The 23,625-nt window shown below is 42.2% G+C and overlaps 2 protein-coding genes across 6 annotated transcripts in view; one reads left to right on the forward strand and one right to left on the reverse strand.

Annotated features, from left to right (window-relative positions):
- The first annotated feature begins 8,732 nt into the window (after positions 1 to 8,732).
- Positions 8,733 to 23,625, forward strand: part of dock6 (dedicator of cytokinesis 6) — a 36,491-nt gene continuing 21,598 nt past the window's right edge. For 3 of the 5 annotated variants that reach the window (XM_033644645.2, XM_033644647.2, XM_033644648.2), the window contains exons 1-14: positions 8,733 to 8,919; positions 10,992 to 11,079; positions 12,519 to 12,697; positions 12,925 to 12,993; positions 13,154 to 13,280; positions 13,768 to 13,980; positions 15,596 to 15,681; positions 15,796 to 15,862; positions 16,114 to 16,263; positions 16,435 to 16,515; positions 16,753 to 16,909; positions 17,055 to 17,185; positions 18,246 to 18,339; positions 18,460 to 18,622. In XM_033644645.2, coding sequence (XP_033500536.2) covers positions 8,870 to 8,919; positions 10,992 to 11,079; positions 12,519 to 12,697; positions 12,925 to 12,993; positions 13,154 to 13,280; positions 13,768 to 13,980; positions 15,596 to 15,681; positions 15,796 to 15,862; positions 16,114 to 16,263; positions 16,435 to 16,515; positions 16,753 to 16,909; positions 17,055 to 17,185; positions 18,246 to 18,339; positions 18,460 to 18,622 — 1,655 coding nt within the window. In that variant the 5' untranslated portion in view covers positions 8,733 to 8,869. Of the gene's footprint in view, positions 8,920 to 8,973; positions 9,051 to 10,991; positions 11,080 to 12,518; positions 12,698 to 12,924; positions 12,994 to 13,153; positions 13,281 to 13,767; positions 13,981 to 15,595; positions 15,682 to 15,795; positions 15,863 to 16,113; positions 16,264 to 16,434; positions 16,516 to 16,752; positions 16,910 to 17,054; positions 17,186 to 18,245; positions 18,340 to 18,459; positions 18,623 to 23,625 lie in introns of those variants that run through there. The other 2 variants (XM_078161177.1, XM_078161178.1) reach the window with 2 other exon arrangements.
- angptl8 (angiopoietin like 8) lies at positions 21,853 to 23,396 on the reverse strand. Its single transcript, XM_033644649.2, has 4 exons — positions 22,953 to 23,396; positions 22,317 to 22,460; positions 22,092 to 22,202; positions 21,853 to 22,010 (listed from the first exon to the last, which is right to left on the reverse strand). The coding sequence occupies exons 1-4, from the start codon at positions 23,256 to 23,258 to the stop codon at positions 21,993 to 21,995; spliced, it is 579 nt and encodes a 192-aa protein (XP_033500540.1). The 5' UTR covers positions 23,259 to 23,396; the 3' UTR covers positions 21,853 to 21,992.

The following is a 23,625-nucleotide window of genomic DNA, read 5'->3' on the forward strand; positions in this document are numbered from 1 at the left end:
TCCCATTATCCCCTTCAGGAGAGATCACCAAGAGTCCCCCCCCCCCTTCCCTCTTCCATCCCTGCCCTTCCATCTCTCCACTCCCTTTTTCTCGCTGCCCTTCCTTTCTTCCTGCCCCCCTCTTCACACTCACACGCAGAGCGGAGTGAATAGGGCTCCACCTGCACTTTCAGAACAGATGGGTGCAGCAGAAGACAGCAGACTTGTCTCTCTCGTTCCCCACACTTTGCACTCACTTCTCCTTCAGCACGGCCCCTTCCTTTCTCTCTGATTCTCCATTTAGGTCTGTTTGAAACCACAGCAAACAACTTCACTCCTTAGGCCTTTGTCTTTGTGTATAAAAGCGATTTTTGAGCGTGGATCAGCAGACTTTTGGAGTCCACGTTCTCAGCTGATAATCACAGAACTGAAGCACTGGGGGGAAAGACACAAAATATGCAATAATTGGGTGTGAATTGTGGCCACAAACAAAGCGTCAAATCCATAATACGACTAATGAGTGGATGATTTCTGGACCTCTCACATGCAAGGCAGATGGCTGGCTATAGGGTCAGGTGCAGACATGAGAATAACAAATTAGATACCCCCAGAATTAATTCATGCCTATTCAGTGAGAAGTTGAGAAAGGTGCATTTGCAGCTCCCATCAGACCCTGCTGAATGTCCCCTTTTCTTTGCTCTTTGAACAGAAACGTGGCCAGCAGTGATTTTCATCTTACTTTACGACATCTCAGTTTCCCCTTCCTGAGGAGTTCTCATCCCCTCTCTGCCCACCTCCTGCTGCTCCCTCCTGTGTCCCTAGCTGTGTGGTGAGAGCTCACTGAGACATGCTGTTTGGGCTCATCTATAATGCATCCCCTGCCCCGGGACATCATGTGTGACAAATGACCTATTTCTGTGCAGACCCCCATAGGGCCTTGACCTGGGGGGGTGGGTGTGCGGGCAAGTGTGCGTAAATCAGTGTATGTTTGTTTATTTGTGTGCGAGTCTAGGGTTGCTGTTCGCGTGAGGAAGTGTGATGGTGAGATGGTGAAGGGAGGTTGTGCTTTGTATAGGATGTCTCCTGTGTGTGTATTTTTCACTGTCAACGAGTGGATAAGTGTTGCTGATGTGAGCCCTTCTGCAACAATCTGCTTTGCTCTCCCTAACTGACCTTGAGGAGTCCTTAGACGTCCCTGGCTGGAAGGAGTGATGGTGCAAGGGAGGAAACTGTTTGCATTATTGACACTGACCACTTGCCTTTAGTGGATGTGTGGGTGATGTGTATATTCAGATCAAGACATATTTCAGGACACACAAGTAACTCATTTCCTCCTACTGTATGTGTCTTATTGTGTTTCCCACCTTCCCCAGTCACCCTTGTACACCCCCTCTTTCTCCCTGTCATTGTCCTGCAGCTCTCTTCCAGTCATATTCTGAACATGGGCTCTGTCTGATATTTTACATAATTGCCTTACATAAGTAGCAAGCTCGGCTCAGAGCTTGGATGATATTAGTGGAGATGAATATTGCATGAGGAAAGCACTCGTTAAGCGTTAATAAGAGGATAGAGATGGAGCCCCACTGTCAGTCTGTCTTAACCCCGCCCCCACCGTTCTGTCAAGCAGTGACTCAACTCAGCCTTTGAGTCAGTTTGCTTGAGAGGGAGGAAGAGAGTATGTGTGTATGCGTGCACGTGTGTGTGTGTTTCTGCCAGTGTGTATGAACGTCTGAGAAGAGACGGCGAGATTCGGTCATTAGGTGCTTGTGTTTTTTCCATCTTTGTTTGCCGAATAAAAGCGGCTCTTGTAACACAAAGGCACCCAGGTCCGGCAACTGACTGCAGCCCCACTTACAGTTCACACTTAATGTGAATAAATGGGCTTAATTGTGGCCCCTCATTAAAGCCCTGGTTAGTAGCACGGCAGCTGAATCCTCCCTTTGGGTAAGAGGGCATTTGAAGCGCCTATTGTACATTACTGAATCAAAGGATCAAGCATTGGTTTTGCTTAAAAGCCTTTTTGTTATTCTACTGATTGTTTTCTTATTGTTAAGGGTTCCTCCACTAGTGGTGATTCGGAGTCTTGTTGCAGCGGCCCTTTTCTCTTAGCATATCATGGAATGCTCCTTGGTGCCAGAGGGATGAACTCTAAGCATCTCCAGAATTAGTTCACTCATTTTGAAGTTTATCAGCCCACAGAGGAAACATCATAAGTGCAAATATGCAGTTATCATAGGATATGTGGTAAAGAGGCAGAAAAATGCTTATGTTCTGTAGAGTTGTTCTGATCAAGATACCAGTATTGGAAATGCCTCTGATACCGCCTAAAATGCTGGATTGGGTATTGGCAAATATGCGAGTCTCTGCACCGATCCAATACCATGTAATATATATGACCTTTAAAGTACTTTATTACCAGGATATGTCAGCAGTTTTCCTAAAAAACATTTTCTTTGGCGTAGCTCTAAAACTGTAAGTGACGCAGCCACTAATCACGACAGTTTTACAGCAGCGAAGAAGAATTGATTTCTGGTTTGTAGTGTAATATGAGCTGTGAGCAAAATGTCAGCAATTTGGCAATATTGTCCTCGTAAAGTCCCACTAGTAATAAGGCAAAATGCTTCAGTTTTGAGGGGTGGTAAAAATGTCGTCAGTTTCAGCACTAGCAATCTTATAAAGCATTTGAAGATGCATCATGTATGCTATTTTTTTGCCATACAACAGTGATAGCAATCATTTTATATTTATTGCTTCCATACAGAGTTAGTATTATACAGCTATTAATGTTTTTTAGTGCAGTGGTATTGGACTGGTACTCAATATCAGCCGATACGCAAGTTCCGGTACCGTATCGGGAAGGACAAAATGGTACCATAACATCTTTAATGTTTTATCCATGCAGCACTACCAGAACAGCAGAAATATGCCAGTAGTACAGCATGTGAATTACAAATTCATTATGTGCTTGAACTCTGGATAGTAAATATATAATTAAACTTAACTTTGTAAATTGCAAAAACCCTTTAGGTCTGAATTCCTTAGCCCGGCCTTTGCTGCTTCTCATCTCTATTATTCTTGTAGTATTACGTCAAAATGAATGCCTGTTGCCATTGCCCTGCGGTAAGGTAGTGGCCTTGTATGTGTGTGTGTGTGTGTGTGTGTGAGACGGAGAGAGCGAGGGAGAGCGAGGGAGAGAGGGAGAGACAGTGACACTATGACAGTGTATCTGGGGGATGGGTAGGATGATTCAGCCTCAGGTCTGGTTAATTCGGTGGTCTCTCCACCAGGCCTGGCTCTTGGCAATTCAGGGTTTTTGTGGCAGCAGTAGTGAAGCAGTTATTGCTTTCAGGAAAAGATCCAAAATTAAATTAGCCTCTTTTTAAAAAGGACATTTGTTGATAATGGCAACTGGCCTAATCCAACCCCTTTATGTATTATTTGGCAATTTTCTCGTGGTCTCCCTCATGGGTTCACTCTTGCACTTTCTCTCTGTCTCTCTCCTTCTCTTTCTCTCTCTATCTTTCTCTCCCTCTGTCTGTCTGGATGTGTTGTCTCTGGGCTATTATTAGAGTAGACAGGCTGGTGGGAGGAAGTCTCTGAAGTAGACGCTCTTGTCATCTTTTTATTTATGGATTATATTCTGCTTTCCATGTGCCTTGTTTAATTCCCGGTGAACAGTTATCTGTCTTTTGTTTGTGTGTATTCAGTGTGGTATGAGATAGGTTTCATCTTTTCAGGCAATGTTTATGTGCCACATCCTTCTTATTTGACTAAGGCAAAAAAAAAAAACAAGGTGCAGGTATATATTAATATCAATTCAATATGTATATCATACGATTATATATGTTGGTGACTGGGTCCATGTGGCTTTGAGGTTGGGCGAAGCAGGACTAACCTCCTTTACAGAGACCGTGTTTTACTGAAAACCTTTTTAAATATAAAGCCGTAGTTATTAATCTTTCATCTTGTCCTGTCTGAGTTGGTATCTAGGGAGAGACCTTAAATACACAAAGCTCTTAGACATTCTCTTTGTTTTTTCTTCCTCGCTCCTCTTCCTGCTGCTTTCTTTCTATCTGACGTGAACAAAACACACAAGTGACAGACACAAAACGAATAAAATTGGTACAAGGATGCCTGCTTCTGTTAGGCTGAGCTGTTTTTAGCTCCATGAACTGTGTCAATGCCCTGACTTTTAAGAAACAATAAATAATATAGTACATATTTCCTGCATCAACCTGAAATTTTAGACCTGATTGTGCTTCCACGTAGAATTTGAAACATAATTTCTTGACAGAGATAGATAATATGGGCTGTCCAAATACAGTATGATGATGTTTCTTAGAGAAACTTGCTGGTTTAACCATTGCACTCAATTTTCTCCCCCTCCATCTTCATCCCTCCTCTCCTATTTCAATCTCTTTCGCTCACTCCCTGTAGTCCAGCTCTCTCCCCATCATGGCCCTCCCCCGTTTCAGTAATAGGAGACTTGAAATCAATAGCACATTAGTCTGGCCGGAAACTCTTGTGGAATTAAATATGAATGACTGAGATTGCAGCTCTACCTGCTGCCGAGAGAGATGCACGATGGCTCTTGGGGATATGGGTTTTAGTTTTTTCGTCCTTTCCCTCCAGTAAACAGTCAAGCCATTTTGTGCTGTGCTTACAGCTTACTGGATGGCTACCTTGTTTTGTCGGAGATCGGCGTGCAGCACTGTGGACTTGGTTGTCATTTTTGTCCTCGGCACTGAACGGTGACCAGTCCGATAGCATAATTTGATAGAGCAAATGGGATCGTGGACGTCACAAAGCCGCGACAGCTCAGGAGGCAAGAAGAATCAACGGGCCACACCCATCTTGCAAACACAGCAGCAGCACCATTTAAATATGAAAGAGCTCTCTGGTTATTAGCAGATTGCATCTTACTTTTTTTTTCTCTCTCCCCCTAGTATTTCCTCCAAATACAATATGTGCTGTCTCTTTCATTAAGCTTTCAGATTCGCTGCTCTGCACATTCATTCTGGAACTTTTTACATGCAAATTTCGTTACTTGGTAGTCTTCCATTTTCATTAACTGGTTCAGTGTGTAAAGTGGAATAATTTCTTTTAACATGCTGTTTGGCTTAAAAGCATAATTTGCAAGGTGGTTGGAGAGTGCAGGCTGGTGGGAGGAAAGTAATATGAGACAAAAAGCCACTGCGTATGCTTCTGGGAATTGATCGAGGCTTGGGCACCGGTAAGCTAATACACATAGATGATATAGAGGTAGATGTATTTGCGAGCTATATTTCATCCCATCAGAGATGAAACGGTTTGTGACAGATGGAGTGATATTGTTCCCCTGAACGGCCCATGAGTGTGGCCCCTCCTGCTTTCCCTCCCTGACAGATGTAGGGGGAGGACCACAGTGCACTCTTCTTTCTTTCAATTGATTTGGGTGCTTGAACCCTTAGGGACTGGAGGATGGTGGTGGGATGGGGGGTGGTGGTAATGGTGATGGGGTTTTAGTCGTTTCCTGCAGCACGTAACCTGTAAAAAGTCTAAAGCAGGTACTGTAAAGAAGTCATAAACATATCGTATGCATATATCTGCATACATTCAAACACTGAGCACATTAATAGCAGTGTACAATGTGCACTGCGCCAAGTGGAGCTGGAAGGGAATATTTCCATAAATCTTGGTTAGTGAGTGACAGCATAGCATGCACCCATGCATGTAATGTAGGCAGAGGAGAAAGTGTGGCTGTGCATGCTGGTGGCTAAGTCTTACGTGCTGCTTTTCAAGATACACTCAATTGATTTTTTACAGGTTATTAGTGAATAAGATGAGAGAGATAGTAGAGACTTCTTCTGTCTGATTAGCTCACTACACTGTTTTGTCTCTGGAGGAGGCGTGAATACAACAAGTTGTACGTTTCTGTGTCTTTAGCAATTAAGCAGATTTTAAGTAATTCAGCAATGATTACCTTTAGCCCCCTCACCCCCCAAACCCTGATTGTAGCATCAACATTTGGAGACTTAACAGCTGTCTTGTAGCAGATGTGTCCTGTTGCTACACCTCACTCTCTGTCCCTGGAGGGGAAAGGTCAAGACAGGGGTGGAGGTCGAGGCAGAGATTCTCCTGAAGACGCTACATGTTGATGCTTTGAGGGAGGAAAAAACAAATGAGCATCTGCCTGCTCCCTTTGTATGTGACACCACCACAGGACAGAGATTAGAATTAGCATTATTGATCACAATATTCAGTGTGGTGCAATTCCTCTGTACTGCTTTAAAAGCAGCGGAACAAGGAAGACTGAGAATGTGCAATATTTATTTTTATATATACATAAATATACATAAATACATATATGTATCACATAATGTTGCAGGAAACCATTACTATTTTTAAACAGTTAGTGCATGTATATTTTTCCTATTGTTAATTGTATTTCCTTTTCATCCTGGAGATAGATGGTGAGTTTGTCCTTCCTTTTTGAGGAGTTAATGTTGTTAAAGTTTTTACTGCTGGCGGAGTAATGTCCTGGAAGCAGACCCCAGTAAAAAAGTGGTTAATGATTTTAATAGGACTCCCTGGTGGGGTGGGAGAGAGGGGACGTGCCCTGGCCACAGGCGCGTGGCGGCGGAGCAGGTGGATGACGGGCAGCTGAGTAGTGGGCTCCAGGGGGAGGGGGGCTTCCATTTTGGAGGACTCTTGGGGTTGAGAGAAACCCTGAAAAAAAGGCAACCCCATCTGGAACTGAGGTGGGGGCTCTGGTGTGAAAGAGATCTAGTGGGTGGTGTCTGACACTCTCTCTTTTGTTCTTTGGTAACACAGCAGTGATGGTGGTGGTGGTGGGGGCTCTCGCTGCCGTGGGGGCTGGGCGCTCAAACAATAGTGCCGATCTAGGAATTGAAAGCCTTCGATGAACAGAAAGGCGAGGAAGCAGGCAGGGAAGGTGCAGACAGAAGGATAAAGCAGGCATGGGTTCAGCCCACTTATAGTAGGTGGGTTTTCCAACTATGCAAGGACACTGCAATGTCACACACAAACAAACACACAATCACATACTATATATATATATATATATATATATATATATATATATATATATATATATATATATATGTACACTTTATACACACATATTAAGAAACAAATTATGGACCATTGCAAAATAAATTTGAATTTCCTGAACCTTGGAGCAAAAGAAAAATACAAGATGACAAGATGAGTTTGGGCATTGTGATGGAAGTGTGCCTGTAGCAGAGAGAGATGGAGAGTAAGCTTCATTTATTTTCATTAGCAGTGTCCATGCCCGCTGCGAGCTCTGATGCCGCTCTGACTGCTGTTCCATGCATAAACATACATCCCTGAGATGCCTGTCCTTGCTCAGCTACAGCCAAGCCTCGGTCATGCAAGGTTAATTTTACCTCCTTCTCCCTTCTTTTTATTTTTCCACATCCCCTCCTATACAATTCCTGCCATTCATCAGCCATCTCACAGAGGACGGCCCGAGTACCTGCAGCAGCTCTCCAGGGTGCTGAATAGGACGACTGTGGGGTAGAAAGAGTGAGCAGTGGGGGGGAGGGCTGCTGCAGCGAGCATTGCTATATTAATTCCTCATAGTAGACATGGGGGTATGGAGTGATTGCAGGCAGGGAGGAGGGAGACGTAGACCTGCCATTACAATAAACTGACAAGTCCTCCATTAGTGGGAAGACTCACTGACAGTGTCATTCGTCATTTGCTCAAACAGAGAAAGGGCCCTGTCAAACATACAGTTTCTGATGTTTTACCCACCCTAAGGAGCATCATTTCATGACTACTTGTTTTATAACTGAAAAATATTTCACATCAGTTGTCCCACTGATCTGACTTCCAATCTCTATCAGGCAGGAGGCCAGTAAACAAAGCTGCAGCTATTTCTTGTGTCCGTGTAGAGGTCAAATTCTAGGACTGAATCTTAAACAATCACTGATGAGGCCAGGCTTTCTTTCTTCTCCAATCATGGTGAACAGCCCCACCCGCTGGTGTGAGGTGGCAACAACAAGCTCTGTTGTCTTGTAGAGACATGATGTACTGCAAGCAGTCCTCTAGATGCTGCTATTGTGCATTTGTTTTCTAATTAGATTAAAGTTGACATCAACAATAAGGCCCATCAATGTGAACTAAAGCTAACGGTAAAATGTGAAATGTCAGATCCAATGCCACTAAATAGGACGTTTTACACCAATTGTTTTTAGTGTCAAGTCAGTGTCAGTGTCAAAGTGGAGTAAAAACATGACACTGAGAGTGACTGAGAGCTTAAAACGTATCTGTCCTGCTTCCTTAATTCTACACAGAAATGAAACCACTGAAACCTTAAACTGAGGTGGATATGAGCCGCTTGCAGGTCGCTGTAAACCGGTCAGGTGAGATTTCTGCATGAACAGATGGTGGATGTAGTCAGCCAGTGCAAGCTGGTCAAATGATTGGGGAGGAATAGTAGGACCGGAAGTGGGGTAATGACTTCCACTGCAGTGTGGCATTTAAATATATTAATGCGCTCATTTGAAATTACTAATATCTGTAAAATGGCACTGTGAACAACATGCCACAAAACTAGTGTCAATGTAATGTGTGTAACTAAATAAAGAGTTAATAATGAAAGTGAATCTGATTTTACGTAGTGTTTTATTTTGAAGTGACACCGGATGTAGTGCATGTAAAATGGCGGACTTGACGCTAACTCCCGGCTCCCAGCCGCTAGGAGGAACAAGGAGGGATCCATGCCCAGTCCCAGCGTGGAGAAGGAAGCGGTCTGAGAGAGAGTCCGCATCCCCACACGACAAGACGGGACGTAGCCAAGGCGCAGCAGGAGGGGAGCACTTTCAGTTTGACTTCGAGGAGTTTCTTTACATGGGGACGAGAAATGACATCTACGGCGAGCGAAAGGAGGGCGTTTGCTCATAAAATCAACCGGTGAGACAGTAACTGAAGTTATTGTTTAACAGCTACAGTTGTGCCGCTCGCGCTGCGTGAGAGTGACCTGCTGGACAGACGACACATATAGCCAGTATGCTAGGATTTAAGGTATCATTCCCTATAAACCGGTTAGTGTAAACACAACTTTACTTTTCTATTATTAAACTACTGTCAATTGAAGCAGTTTGCGCTCGTGTAAACGGTCTCCGGCTCTTTGAAGAGTTTACTAGCATGTTTTGTGTGCCTTAACGTAGCGTCGTCAGAGCATTGCCATCAACAATGATTGAGCTACTTAACGATAACATTAACACGCTCATGGCTAATCTGCTGACTCAGTTTTGCCGTTTGTGAGTATTAAAGCATAGTAACACCGACTTTAATGTCTCACACACACATTAAAATAGCACCAAGTGACATTCATCATGATGTTTTGTTCTTGTGTCGTGTGAACGCCTCGCAGCATTATTGTAGCAACCTGTTTCCACATGTTGTAAACTGGTTTGCCCTCCTCATGAAAGGGTATAACGTTAGTACTGCACGGACTGGATATCTAGCATGTTATTGTGCTGAATAAATATTGATCAGATTCCAGGAGAAATCGTAAAGGCATGCCACATCTGTCAACTGGCTCTTTGAATAACATGCTTTAATCGCCCTTGAGTGTGTGTGGAAGTATGTGCAGCCAAGTGCCTCCCTGTTTGCTGCAGACCTCTTTATAAATGGGGCTCCTTCAAAACACATCGACACAGTTCATTTAATGAAAAACAGCTTAGTATTGCAGTATCTGCTATCTTCTCCAGTAGCTTGTGAGAAAACAAACAAGATGGCAGATTCTTATCATCACCTCTTAGTGAATATCTTCTCACCCTGATGAAAACCTTGCTGAAATCATGTCTGCACAGCAGTTATTATAAACTTAAGACCAGGCTCCATCTCATGGTGACATTATTTTAATTCGTATATTGCACTATTGGTAGCCTGTCACTTTGTTTAATACTCCTTGTTGGTTATCAGTAAAATGCCATGTAGGGATATTAGCTATATTGACCATTCTCCCACTGCATTCCCCAAGTCCTGTATGTCCTTTTCCTAGTGGGACCCAGACCATTGTTTGGTGCAGGATGCAGGAAAGGGTGGGAAGGGGTGTTCTGGCTATTGCCCTCGCAGTCGATAGCTTTCCTTTTTCCTGTTTCAGATTGAAGGCTGCAGAAATTGTTTCCACATCTTCAGATGATACAGCGCACATAAAAAGTTAAACATGCAAAAAAGGTTGCTATGTCATCATCAGGAAGTCTTGCTACATCTTGGAGATGGGAGTTGAGGTCATAGGTCTTCATGTCTGTCTGATGGAATGAAGGCATGAACCATAGCTATGTAATCATGAGGACCATGGTTTGGGAAATGTTGAAGCCTTTGCAGCTGTGTATATGAGAGAAACAGACATTTTGTGTGGTTCTAAAGGAGCAGCTGTCTGCTGTCACAGTGAGAGGATTTTTTTTTCCTGCTTTGTCTCGCTCTTTAAGCCTCCATTTGCCGTTACTCCATAAAGGCCATGGACAGAGCTCTGGCTCTGTGCCTGCTCCCTGGAGCCAGCTCGCCACCTCTCCGTGAGATCCGCTTGAGTCCCTATTCAGAACAGCTGTTGGCCTTGAGCATCGCTACTAGTAACACCAGAAGCTGAAAACTTCTGCTTTGCATATTGTGTAGGACATGTATCTGAAACTTGGAGGTTGAGATGTGCAAGCTCAGATTGACTTGGCACTTCCCTTTTACAGTTTTAACACAGAATCTGAAAACTGTAAATGAGAATCATCAATTTAAAAAGCATTTCATTTATGCAGATATCCCGACCAAGTCTTTTTGAAGTGATTTTAGTTCTGGGATTCCTTAAGTGAAGCATGCAAACATTGGCATGATTATGAGATTCATGCATTCAAATCAGTCACTTTGTATTTTAATTTATCTTGACCATTAACTGTACTTTAACAGCTAGCTTTCATGTCTGTAAACGTGTGCTTTTCGTCTCTGTTCACCAGCTAACAAATCTTTCATATCTCTTTCTTTCTCAGGACGGTAGCTGCAGAGGTCAGAAAACAAGTGTCCAGAGACTATGGCTCTCCTCAGCTGACTAAGAAACGAGGAGGCGCACACCACCCTGTGAGTCACCCTGTGTTTAACTTGCAAGAGTTTTAAGCCAGCAGGTTTAAAACTCCAATTAGCAAGGGTCAGAGGTTGATGGGTGTAACTTTTTGAGTTAGGTTTAACTTTAGATACAAGGCGTGCACATGAGTGTAGTTTTAATTAGTGCTGACAAGCAGGCGTGACGGGAAGTGGTTTTGAAACATGATATACCTACTCTTTGCTCACCTGTGTTGTTTAACAGCCAGGCAAGGTTTCTGCATGGATGCTCACCCAAAATAGAGTATAAGATGCTGTGTTTTGGGAAGTGTCTGCTGTCACATTACAAGGATGACGGTGGAGTTTTAAATTAGTCCAGCAGACTCTGTGGACTCTGCTGTAAACCAGAAACCAGAGCAGAGACTTTTAACTCAGTGCAGTCTAGAGGTGCATGAGGGCAAAGACAATGAGTGAAAATGTTTTTTAGAATATTTCTGAGACAGTGTATTAAACTGTAATTTAGATAAACACCTAGTGGCTTTACATACAGTAAGTGATTGCTAGCAGCTGTGTCTGTGGCAGATTCTTTGGCTGTAACATAAACAATGGAAAGTAAATAGGTGCATCAAGATTTGAAGGATTGAGAGCCGAAAATTGACACACCATTCAAACATAACATTAAAGTTATCCTTTGGTATCTTGTAACGTGAACATGTAAAATGTGCTACAAGTAGGAATGAAAATGATTAATCAATTATCAATTAGTTGATCCGTGATACATGAAATTTAAATGATCAAAAAAAGATCTGATTATTCAATTTAAACAATGTGTAGTCTCATATTACATTCTAGCTATCAGAGGAATGGTGTATTTTGAGAGCATGTTTCAAGTAAACAAAGGACTCAATGTAATTACTTTGATGATAAGGCAGCCATCATGGGGCCTGGAATAAGAGTGCGGTGGCAACATTGGAAAATTAAGCAAGCAAAGCAAAGCATTAGGCAGTTACATTCAGTGTGTTTCATATGTCTAGGCCGCTACATCTATATATGTTTCATAGGCTATGCTTTGCCGTTAGAGAATATGCAATATGTTGCTGTGAGCTTTGATTCAGGAAAAAAAACGCATTTACTATTGGTTGGTATGAGCAAAGTTTTTATCTTTGGCACTGTGTGTTAAGTGAAAAGCCCATGAACTTTTGAATTTACTTAACAGTAACTATTTTTTTCTGCTATATTCATATATATTTACAAGGCCACTGAAACTATAAGTGTTGTTTCATGACTCCCTGTCTGTTTTATTTTCATTTTCTTTGTATCATATACAAATGTTAAACATCCCTTACAGGTCTATCATGACCTCATGCTTCCTTTTACTACTCCCTGTAAGTCCTTCTGATCCTGATGATCAGATTAAGACCTGTCACCATGGCCATGTCACAGTTATTGGTACATAATAGTCTAATGTTGATTGACAGCTGCCCCTGACAGAGGTGGTTGAGCCAGTGGACTTTGAGGAGTATGTGAGCAGCCATGCTCCTGGGGTGGAGCCCGGCCCGCTCAGGCAGTTGATGGAGTTCCCCCAGGATGACCTGGAGCTCCTCCATCTGGACAAAGAGTGCATTACACTGGAGCCCCCATTGCCTGAGGAAGAGGAGTGAGTCTGAGTGCTAATGGGCGACACAACTCTCATACTGTAACACACACATCCCTCTCTGATTTTTACACTACCACACACACACACATACAGATGATTAATATTACTGTAATGGAGGACACACATCATCACAGATAGGAACAAAGCCTTTCTCTCTCTCTGACACTGAAAGAACATAAATATTAAAAGCATGCTTTGCTCAATTATTAATGTGTTTTTCTATGTAGCTCTCTAGATCCCAGAGTGAGAGACGCTTTGGCAGTCTACACAGATGACTGGCTCGTCATTCAGAGAAAGTAAGTGGTTTCAGCTGTCAGTGTGGTACCAGCTGAATTAACCTACAGTACATGTTTCATTAATTGTTTAATAATGTGAACCACTCTTCGCTCTTCACTGTACATGTGACTGACGGTTACATTATTACTGAGACAACTTTATTTCCTGGATTTCCTGTAGATACCAGCGCTACAGTACTGTATACACACCTCACAACTCTGAGCGACAGAGGGAGAGGCAGCGAAAGCTGGTCAAACAGACCTTTGAACTGGACGAGGCTGCTGCTGCCGAGCGCCAGGATGACCAGGTAGATGATGGTGATGTTCAAAGGACTTGTTATCGGAAACGCTGAGTGAGCAATCAGTCATTTTGGGTTCATTAAACAAATTTTATTGATCTACTGTGCACAGTAATGCCAAGTAAAAGCTTAGAGCATTATCACTTTACTGAAACTCCCATCATTTGATACCCGGGCAAAGAGATGTGGGGAATAGCCAGCCAAAGAAGCTTGAGTCTTGTTATGATGGGAAAGGCAGCATGACTTGTATTCTGCTCAGCGAGTTCATCACATGGAGAATGAGTAATGGATAAATGGATATATACCTTGTCCATTATCCATTACACAGTCTCCATATGAATCATCTTAGATGGGTAATAAGGTAATGGGATCTGTAGCACATTGTCCTCATGTTTCTAAAACATCTGCCGTGACCACTTAAAGGTGACATCTTTGCCTGGAAGGAAAAAAAACCCCACATGATCTCACCTCTTCGTTTCACTTTTATGTGCTTCAGGATGACGCAAAGCGGCGGTCGGTCAGCCTGGATGAGACTCCTCGGGGCAGCTGGGCCTCCAGTATCTTTGACCTGAAGAATTCCTCCCCAGACGCCCTCCTGCCGTCTGTGCTGGAACGTGCAGCTGCAGAGGACATGGACCGGCGTAATACTGAGGCACGTCTGCAGGGGCGCCACTGTGACCTCCTGGGCCTGTACCCTCCACCCGATGAGGTTTGTATTAAAACAGCTTGTATCTGCCTGTGTTGTGGAAGAGGGTGTGTTAAAGGAACATTTCATTGCCAATTATTCACTGTTGTTACACTGAATTTGTGAGGAGGGATCCCCCTTCAGTTGCTCTTCCTGAGGTTTCTACCATTTTTTTTCCATTAGATGGGATTTTCTGGGGAGTTTTTCCTTATCTGCTGTGAGAGTCCAAGGGCTGTCACATGCTGTAAAGCCCTCTGAGGCAAATTGTGGTTTATGATATTGGGCTTTTCTACAAATGATTCAACAAATGATTATTTTGAGGTTGAATTATTCCTTTAATGTAAACAAAGTGTAACTTTATTATATAATTAAGTACCCTTTATGACTCTTTATTACTAGTTCATCTTCAATAATACAGTTCAAGCTTAAACTTTGCAAAGTTAATAAGGAATTCTCATAGCTGAATATACTATTACAATTTAAAAAATATAATTCAGGCTTAGTAAGCAAAGCAAAGGCAGCATATTTAAAGCTGATGTAGATTGTTTTTTGGCTTTTTGGACAAAAAATCCATAATAACCTTTCAGCATATTGTAATTCAAGTACTCTCTGAGAACACTAGACTTCTACACTGCTTCTTGACTCTGTTTTGAGGCTCTAGAAAATCCAGCTCCTGTCGGGAGACTTTGACCAATCACAGTTTGTTTCAGAGAGAGGGTGTTCCTATTGCCCCTGTAGATGTGTGTGCACGTCCCATTAGATACTGAAAGCCTGATTCAATGGCAGAAAGTCCTGCAGAAAACGTTGCCATCCCAGCATTGGCAACAACTACCGACACTGCAGAGCAAAGATGGATTTGTCAAAAAGAGAGTCATAAAGAGAGTCTGACAGTAAATGCAATACGTGTGTCAGTATCGGTGAAGCATTTCAGATATGGAGAGAAAATGCTGGCTTACACCTGCAGCTAATTCAGGTTCATGTTGATGTAGCCAACGTTAACTAGAGCCTCAAATCACAGTGTGTCATTTAAAGAAAACAGGAAGGTAATTCACATAGAATTGCCACTGTATAATGACACCTGAATCATGATCAGGATGATTAGAATGAAAGACTAGTACTTGTTACTGTATCATCTGTTGTGAGAGACCAGAGAGCTGCAGGAGGAGAATGTATTTTCAAATTCTGCTTATTTCGTTTTTGTTTGTTTTGTTTTTGCTGCTTTAATAAGTGAGGTTATTGTCTTAACCTTCATTTAGTACCTAAGTATTACTATCTGTAATGTAAGCATTTAACAACAGAGCTTGATTGCAACTTAATCTCAGAGATCACAACTTAAAACTATACCCAGTAGAACATTTGGTTGGAAATGTTGGCAAACGTTGTCGCCATTTGTTCAGCTCAGAGTAACATTATTGAATGTTCCCATGAAGTGAATGTCTATACTGTCTGCAGACCCAACCACTTCTGCACAACTGTTTGCTTTTCTTTCCTCCATGTTCTCCTTTTTGTGCTCCATCCTTCTTCCTTTTTATCTGTGTACACACTATCGCTTTCCCTGCCGCTACGTTGCCATGACATCTGTGTAAATGTTATGCTGGTGTGTGTATTGTACACAGCTGTCTTTGTGTGTGTGCGGCAGGATGAAGCAGTGGAGAGATGCTCTGTCCCTGAAGTGCCCAAGGAACACTGTGGCCAGAGGATCATGGTCAAGTGTCTGTCTCTGAAGTGAGTAACATTTACAGTATAAGGGCTGACATTTATGTCTTTACGCTCTGATTCATTTTTTGAAACATCCGCAATGCTCTCCATATCTCACTATTATATTTTATGTGTTTTCAGGTTTGAAATAGAAATCGAGCCAATATTTGGAACACTTGCTCTGTATGACGTCAAGGAAAAGAAAAAGGTAGCAGATCATTTTTTATTTGATAAAATGAGTGGTCTTCCAAAGACTTCCACTCTATAAAGCCACTTACGTAATGCTGAGCTCATGCTTAACTAATTGAATTTCCTTTGTCTCAAAAAGGTCTAAGTGGTCTTGCGGTTTAGATCACTGAGTCCAAACTGAATTAAAATCCCTTGACATGCATTTCCATTATCATCTTTCCTTCCCCTCCCTCCGCCGTTTCCCGCTTATCTCAATCTTTCCTCCAACAGATCTCTGAGAATTTCTACTTTGACCTCAACTCGGATCAGATGAAAGGGCTGCTTAAACCCCACACGCCTCACATAGCCATCTCCACACTGGCCCGGTCTGCCATTTTCTCCATCACATACCCTTCGGCCGATATCTTCTTGGTCATTAAGGTACTGAGAGAACCCACTTTACTCCAAAGAGTCTAACCTAATGTTAGTGGTATAAAACAAGTTTTTATTTTTGGCTTTTAAGTTCTACTTAGCTTAGATTTAATTTTAAAAACTCGTGAAATCCTAGTATGTGATTAAAGATGTGTTAACACTAGTGTGCATGTATTTCAGCTTGAGAAAGTCCTTCAACAAGGAGACATTGGAGAGTGCTGTGAACCCTACATGGTTATGAAAGAGTCAGATTCCACCAAGGTAACGGAGCCAAAAATGTGTTTTAAACTGTTGCAATGCTCAGGGCAGGTGGCCAGCATGCACGTGGGATCCTTTTTCTGTTTAGTCATAAAAATTACTCAATTCTGTCTGGGTAAACTGCAATATTTACCCTCCTCTTTGACAGGCCAAAACTGTTGGCCGCTGCACATACTTTAATCCTGTCTTTATCTTTTGATTTCTTTCATCATGTCGCATCTGCTCTCTGGCCCACTGCAGCACAAGGAGAAGCTGGAGAAGCTGCGTCTGCAGGCAGAGCAAGCGTGCAGTCGCCTCGGCCGTTTTCGCATGCCTTTTGCCTGGACGGCCATTCATCTTCTCAACATCGTCAGCAGTGTGGGAGGTCTGGATCGGTCAGACCCTGACTCAGACTCTGGTACTGCTGACCTCAGACACGTCCTCAGTTTCAGTGTCACACATGCATGTACACAGGGCATCCAGCCGGTTACAGTGACAAAACATATTGCACAATTAACATTCATGCACATGCCTCCCTAATTTATGACTTCTCTTATTGCTAGAGCGAAAAGGTCTTGGCACATGGAATGAGAAAAGGAAGAAGGGCTTCGAGCGGATGAGTGTCGGGGATGACATGTGCAACTTTGCCACTTTCCGTCCAGCAACATTAACTGTCACCAACTTCTTTAAACAGGTCAGACTTAGTCTTATGACTCATTCATACAGTTATGCTGACTCTAATGTGGCCAAAGTACTCATCATTTCACTGGTGAAACTGAGTGTCATCGCTGCAATGAAGAAAGCTAAGGAGCCGACATTACTAATGTTTTCATAACAAAAAAGTGGAGTTACACCACGTCACTGAGGAGGGAGGGGAAACCACACAAGTTAAAATGCTACTACTTTAACCAATAACCTGGAAACAAAAATTAGACACTTGCCTTCATAAAAATGTAAGGGTAAGAAGTGGCAATTAGAAAGCTTTTTACGTCAAAGAGAATCATTACATTAGGAAAGTTAGGCAATATTTTCAAAACTATGTTTATTTTTCTAATAAAATCCATTATTTCAACATTTTATGTTTATTTTCTGTTACTGTGATAAGATCAAATGCATTTTCCGCCCAACAAAGCACAAGTACTGATATCAGACAGAACAGTCAACTGTACTCTCCTTTTCCATCTTGAGTCTGATGTTGCCTCCACTTGAGCCGATTTGTGTGGAGGAAGGGCATTCAAATTTTCTATTCAGTCACCAGAGAACAACATATCCACCTGACTCTAACATCATTTTAAGTTCACACTGATGCGTAGCCATGCCTACATACTTGGTTTGCCGGGTTTAAGTAAAAACAAAGTACGATGCCAGGCAATACTAAGACACGTAAATTTGGAATAGCCTCGATAGCAGCGTCTGTCTTTTCTAGAGTGCTCGCAGTTGTTGTTATTACTCCTCATTGGTCCCAGCATTTTGCTTCATAATGCTTGGCAACAACTTGACAGCGGCGTTCATCCCTCCCGTGGCGCTGATTGGCTAATCAGTTCCCCGTGTGGCGCTTATTTGTCATTTTTTATTTTAACCGAGAAACCACTGCCTCGTGTTATGATGCAAGACAAATCAGTCAGCTGGAACTCTGTGGAGTTTAGGCTGGCTGTTGTCGTTCTATTTTAGAAGTGACAGCTATTATAACTATATTATAATTTAATGTATGTAATCCCAATAAACACTCTGCTCTTCTGTTTGTTCACATGAAGGAGGGGGACAGACTGAGCGATGAGGACCTCTACAAGTATCTGGCAGATATGCGCAGACCGTCCTCTGTTCTGCGACGACTGAGGCCTGTCACAGGTAAATGCCATGAATAGTCAAGGTGTTTATGAGAAATTGTCTGAATTCATGTCGGAAGGTTTATGGAGGATTTGTGATGAATGATTTTTCTGTCTTCTTGTGACTTATTTTGTCCTTCAGCCCAGTTGAAGATTGACATCTCTCCAGCTCCGGACTCGCCTCATTACTGTCTGTCACCAGAGCTGCTGCACGTGAAGCCTTACCCTGACCTGCGTGTTCGCCCAACCAAAGATGTTCTGGAGTTCCCCGCTCGCTATGTGTACACACCACACACCACCTACAGGTGAGTGTTCACCTCTCACAGACACACACATGCACACAGTTGACCCACAGGACAAATATACAGTTACCTTATCATTGCATGCATGGCTTACTGTGTTTGTTTGGGTATTGATTTTTGACAAAGCCATACTTGTTCTGCCTTCACCTTCATGTGTAGTTTCAAAGGGGAGCTCCACCCAAATTAAGAATTACAGTATGTTATTTCCATGGCTGAGAAAAGCTTAATCAATATTTGCGAACATGTGCTACTCTCTCTCAAAGCTCGAACATGTACCCACATAGTCAATCAATTCAATCAATTTTATTTATAAAGCCCAATATCACAAATCACAATTTGCCTCACAGGGCTTTACAGCATACAACATCCCTCTGTCCTTATGACCCTCGCAGCGGATAAGGAAAAACTCCCCAAAAAAACCCCTTTAACGGGGAAAAAAAACGGTAGAAACCTCAGGAAGAGCAACTGAGGAGGGATCCCTCTTCCAGGACGGACAGACGTGCAATAGATGTCATACCGAACAGATCAGCATAATAAATTAACAGTAATCCGCATGACACAATGAGACAGAGAGAGAGACAGAGAGAGAGAGAGACAGAGAGAGAGATGCAGGTAATGACAGTAGGTTACAACAACATTATTGAAAGTAATAATATTATAGTTATAGTTCTGGCTACTGTGGTACAATATGTTGAAAGTATGTATTAATATCTGGCAGTATACATGTGTGACAATAGTCATATGTGTATAATAACAGTAGAAGTATGACTAATGACTAATGATGGCAGTAGCAGCAGGAGGCATCTGGCAGGACCACGGCAGCAGCACAACCACACACGTCACGCTGTCCAGGCACTGCTGCGATATGAATTAATCTGAGAGACAGTGGAGCACAAAGGCTCCGGAGAAGAAGCCAAGTTAGTGACATCCAGAATGGCCGAGTTAGCAAGATGCAGTAATAGAATACGAGAGAGAAGGAGAGAAGGTGCCCGGTGTATTATGGGGGGGTCCTCCGGCAGACTAGGCCTAAGTCAGCCTAACTAGGGGCTGGTACAGGGCAAGCCTGAGCCAGCCCTAACTATAAGCTTTATCAAAGAGGAAAGTCTTAAGTCTAGTCTTAAATGTGGAGACGGTGTCTGCCTCCCGGACCGTAACAGGAAGATGATTCCACAGGAGAGGAGCCTGATAGCTGAAGGCTCTAGCTCCTGATCTACTTTTGGAGACTTTAGGGACCACAAGTAACCCTGCGTTCTCAGAGCGCAGTGTTCTGGTGGGATAATATGGCACTATGAGCTCTCTAAGATATGACGGAGCTTGACCATTTAGAGCTTTATAAGTTAACAGTAGGATTTTAAATTCAATTTTGGATTTTACAGGGAGCCAGTGCAGAGAAGCTAAAACAGGAGAAATATGATCTTGTTTCTTAGTTCCTGTTAGTACACGTGCTGCTGCATTCTGAATTAGCTGGAGAGTTTTTAAGGACTTACTAGAGCTACCTGATAATAGAGAGTTACAGTAATCCAGCCTAGAGGTAACAAAAGCGTGGACCAATTTTTCTGCATCTTTTCGGGTCAGGATAGGCCTAATTTTCGCAATATTACGCAGATGAAAAAATGCAGTCCGTGAGGTTTGTTTTAAATGAGAATTAAAAGACAAATCTTGATCAAATATTACTCCGAGGTTTCTTACGGTAGTGCTAGAGGCCAGAGCAATGCCATCTAGAGAAACTATGTCATCAGATAAAGAGTCTCTGAGTTGTTTGGGGCCAAGAACAATAACTTCAGTTTTGTCTGAATTTAACATCAGGAAATTGGTGCTCATCCAAGTTTTTATGTCTTTAAGGCAGTTATGGAGTTTAGTTAATTGATTACTTTCTTCTGGCTTCATCGATAAATACAACTGAGTATCATCCGCATAACAATGGAAATTTATAGAGTGATTTCTAATGATGTTACCTAAAGGAAGCATATATAGAGTAAATAGGATTGGTCCGAGTACAGAACCTTGCGGAACTCCAAAACAAACTTTGGTACGTAAGGATGATTCATTATGAACGTCAACAAACTGAAAACGATCAGATAAATAAGATTTAAACCAGCTTAGTGCGGAACCTTTTAGGCCAATTAAGTGATCCAGTCTCTGCAGTAGAATTTGATGGTCAATTGTGTCAAACGCCGCACTAAGCTCTAATAAAACAAGTACAGAGACAAGTCCTTTGTCTGAAGCAATCAGAAGGTCATTTGTAATTTTAACTAGTGCTGTCTCAGTGCTATGATGCACTCTAAATCCTGACTGAAATTCCTCAAATAAATTATTATCATGGAGAAAATCACACAGCTGGTCTGCGACTACTTTCTCAAGGATCTTTGACATAAAGGGAAGATTAGATATTGGTCTATAGTTGGCTAACACCTCTGGATCCAGGGTGGGCTTTTTTAGTAGAGGTTTAATTACAGCTACCTTAAAAGACTGTGGTACATAGCCTGTTAATAAGGATATATTGATCATATCTAATATATGAGTGTTAACTAAAGGAAAGACCTCCTTAAGTAGCCTAGTTGGGATGGGGTCTAAGAGACACATTGATGATTTAGATGAAGAAATCACTGCTGTCAATTCTTGAAGAGAAATTGGGGAGAAGCAATCTAAATATATATTAGGTCTTACAGCTGTGTTTGAGGTTAGATAGGTACTATCTGAGGACAAGAGGTCATGAATTTTGCCTCTAATAGTTAGAATAGTCTGAACACTCCCCTGGGTGCAGTCATCTATAACATCTTTATCAATACTGCCTATGGAGCATCTCCAAACTTTACACCCAATGACATCACAAAGTAGAGTTTTTGCACTCTAGTTTTTGGATTGGGGAGAGAGTTGTTTATGTTTACTCATGTTTTTAGATAGTCTTAGATGATAGGAATAACATGTATGAATTTGCAAAGATGACAGCAAGTTCTAATTTCAAATTGAAACTCATTTTATTGATGTCATTGTTTTGTAAAATATATAAATACAAACACAAGTTATTATCTTTAATGTGTTTTTTTCTATACACAAGCTTACAAACTATACAAGACACTTAAAAAATCTTAAATAATTAAATAACTATTTTAACGGCGAATAATTTAATAACTACGGCTCAAAGTTTACAAACTACATCAAAGTCAAGACAAACAGAAGACGAAAAATCACAAAAATATGAGACGCAGATAAGAAACAACAAGCACATAATCAGAAGAGCACTAACAAAAACTATGTTCTGGGCATACAGTAGATCTATATCACACATTGCAGGGTTTGAAGGGAGTGCAGTGACGTTACAGAGTTGAGATCTGGGTGGACTGGGAGACTTCACTGGTGAATCTCGTATAAATTATGTCGTATTTTCACTCTGGAAGAAGGAAACAAAACTGTAAGTCTAATGAAATGAAAATATTAATGAAACATTACATGCTTCCGACAAGTGACTCACCATCTCCTGCAGTTTTGAGAGTTGCTCATTCAGCGTCTCAATATTCTCTTTATGGAACTGGGTCAAATGCTGTAAACTTTTCAAGACGTAGGAATGCTCCTCTGCTCTCTCCTAAGGAACAGGAGTATAATTAACTAGGCATGTAAGTGTCAGGTGTTCAGACGTGCTGTTGTGACAGTGTGGCTGTTTCTTGTATCTATAGAGAGATTATCATCTTTCTGTTACCTGCAGCTCTTTGATGCTGCTGCTGGTGTCGACGTATGTCTCCAACTTCTTCACTTTTGTTCTCAGTGCCACCTCTTCCTGCTCCATGCCGGCCAGCCAATCTTTAGTCATCTTGGTCTCAGCCTGTTGCTTGGCCATCTGGGCCTGTCAAAAGAGCATCTGCCCATATTATCCTCTTCTCCCAGCACTGATCCCAGTGCAGCTGGCAGCTGCCTGCCCCACAGTGTGACATGCAGCTTTCTAATGACACTCTCTTATCTCAGATGAAAGACTTACATTTATCCATATACATCAGGAAGATAGATGAAAGAATCGTATGATGATTTCGTGTCTTGCAAAAGAAAACTGGGTCTGAGACACAGTATAGGCATTGTTGTGTTTAACACTTTTGTAAATCAGAAAAACGCTGCTTTGTTATGTCTGTTCAACATTTTTTTCTTTCGGGAGCTGAGAATCACAGAAGTTTAATCTGATGGGGATTTTACATACTTGAGATACTGCCTCCATCTCCCTGTGCTCCTGCATTTAGATCTGCAGTATGATTGTAGTTCTCAGTAGTTATCTTTTTTTGTAATAACACAACCATTCAGCAGCACATGGGGAATCTGCTGTTTGCATATTTCTGTGTTTTCTTACCTGAAGCAACTGTATCATTTCTTTCACCTGTTTCTCCTCTTCCGCGGCCTGCTCAGTCTCCTCTCCCAGCTTTTGCAGAGTCCCCTCATGGTTCATCAGAGTCTGGCTGATTTTAGCTATCTTTGCCTCAGTGGTTTCAAAAGCATATTTCAAGGATTCGCTGAACTGTATGACACCAAACATGAGTACATTGACGTCTTGCTGTTGCACAGTGTTGTCTTCCGTCTTGCCTGTTTTCCTGAGCGGACCCGCATGGGCTGCTCCTAAACCCCCAGCCAGACAAAGCAGGCACAGACCCCAGATCATCTTCAAAATATCTGTCGTTTACAAACTGTAGTCTAGTTGTCTGTTTCACTCAGCTGTTCAAAAGTTTGTGATTTTCTTCCCAGCCAGTTAAGGAAAAAGCTGGCGTTATGTAAAAGCTCAAAAATGAGAAAGAAACGCTATAACATGTATTTGTCTATCGCAGCTGTGCAGATGTCAGCATCATCAGAATATCCAGTGAATGATGAATTTGGAGGGTGATCAGTGCGCCTTATATTGGATGTGTACATGCAATACTTGGTAAAACATTAGCTCAGCTGTGGTTCGATCACAGGTCTTTTCCATGGCCTTAGTCTCAGTGACCCCGCCTTGAAGTTTAACCCCTGAGGGACTCATTTTGTCATTTAGG

The sequence above is a fragment of the Epinephelus lanceolatus genome, chromosome 18 (assembly GCF_041903045.1).
Source record: "Epinephelus lanceolatus isolate andai-2023 chromosome 18, ASM4190304v1, whole genome shotgun sequence".
Classification (NCBI taxonomy): Eukaryota; Metazoa; Chordata; class Actinopteri; order Perciformes; family Serranidae; genus Epinephelus; species Epinephelus lanceolatus.

Coding starts and splice junctions, on each gene's coding strand:
- angptl8 (XM_033644649.2), bottom strand. CDS start 23,258: ATGATCTGGGGTCTGTGCCTGCTTTGTCTGGCTGGGGGTTTAGGAGCA. Junction 22,461..22,952: donor AAATGATACAGTTGCTTCAG/GTAAGAAAACAC, acceptor CTCTTTTGACAG/GCCCAGATGGCCAAGCAACA. Junction 22,203..22,316: donor GCAGCATCAAAGAGCTGCAG/GTAACAGAAAGA, acceptor CCTGTTCCTTAG/GAGAGAGCAGAGGAGCATTC.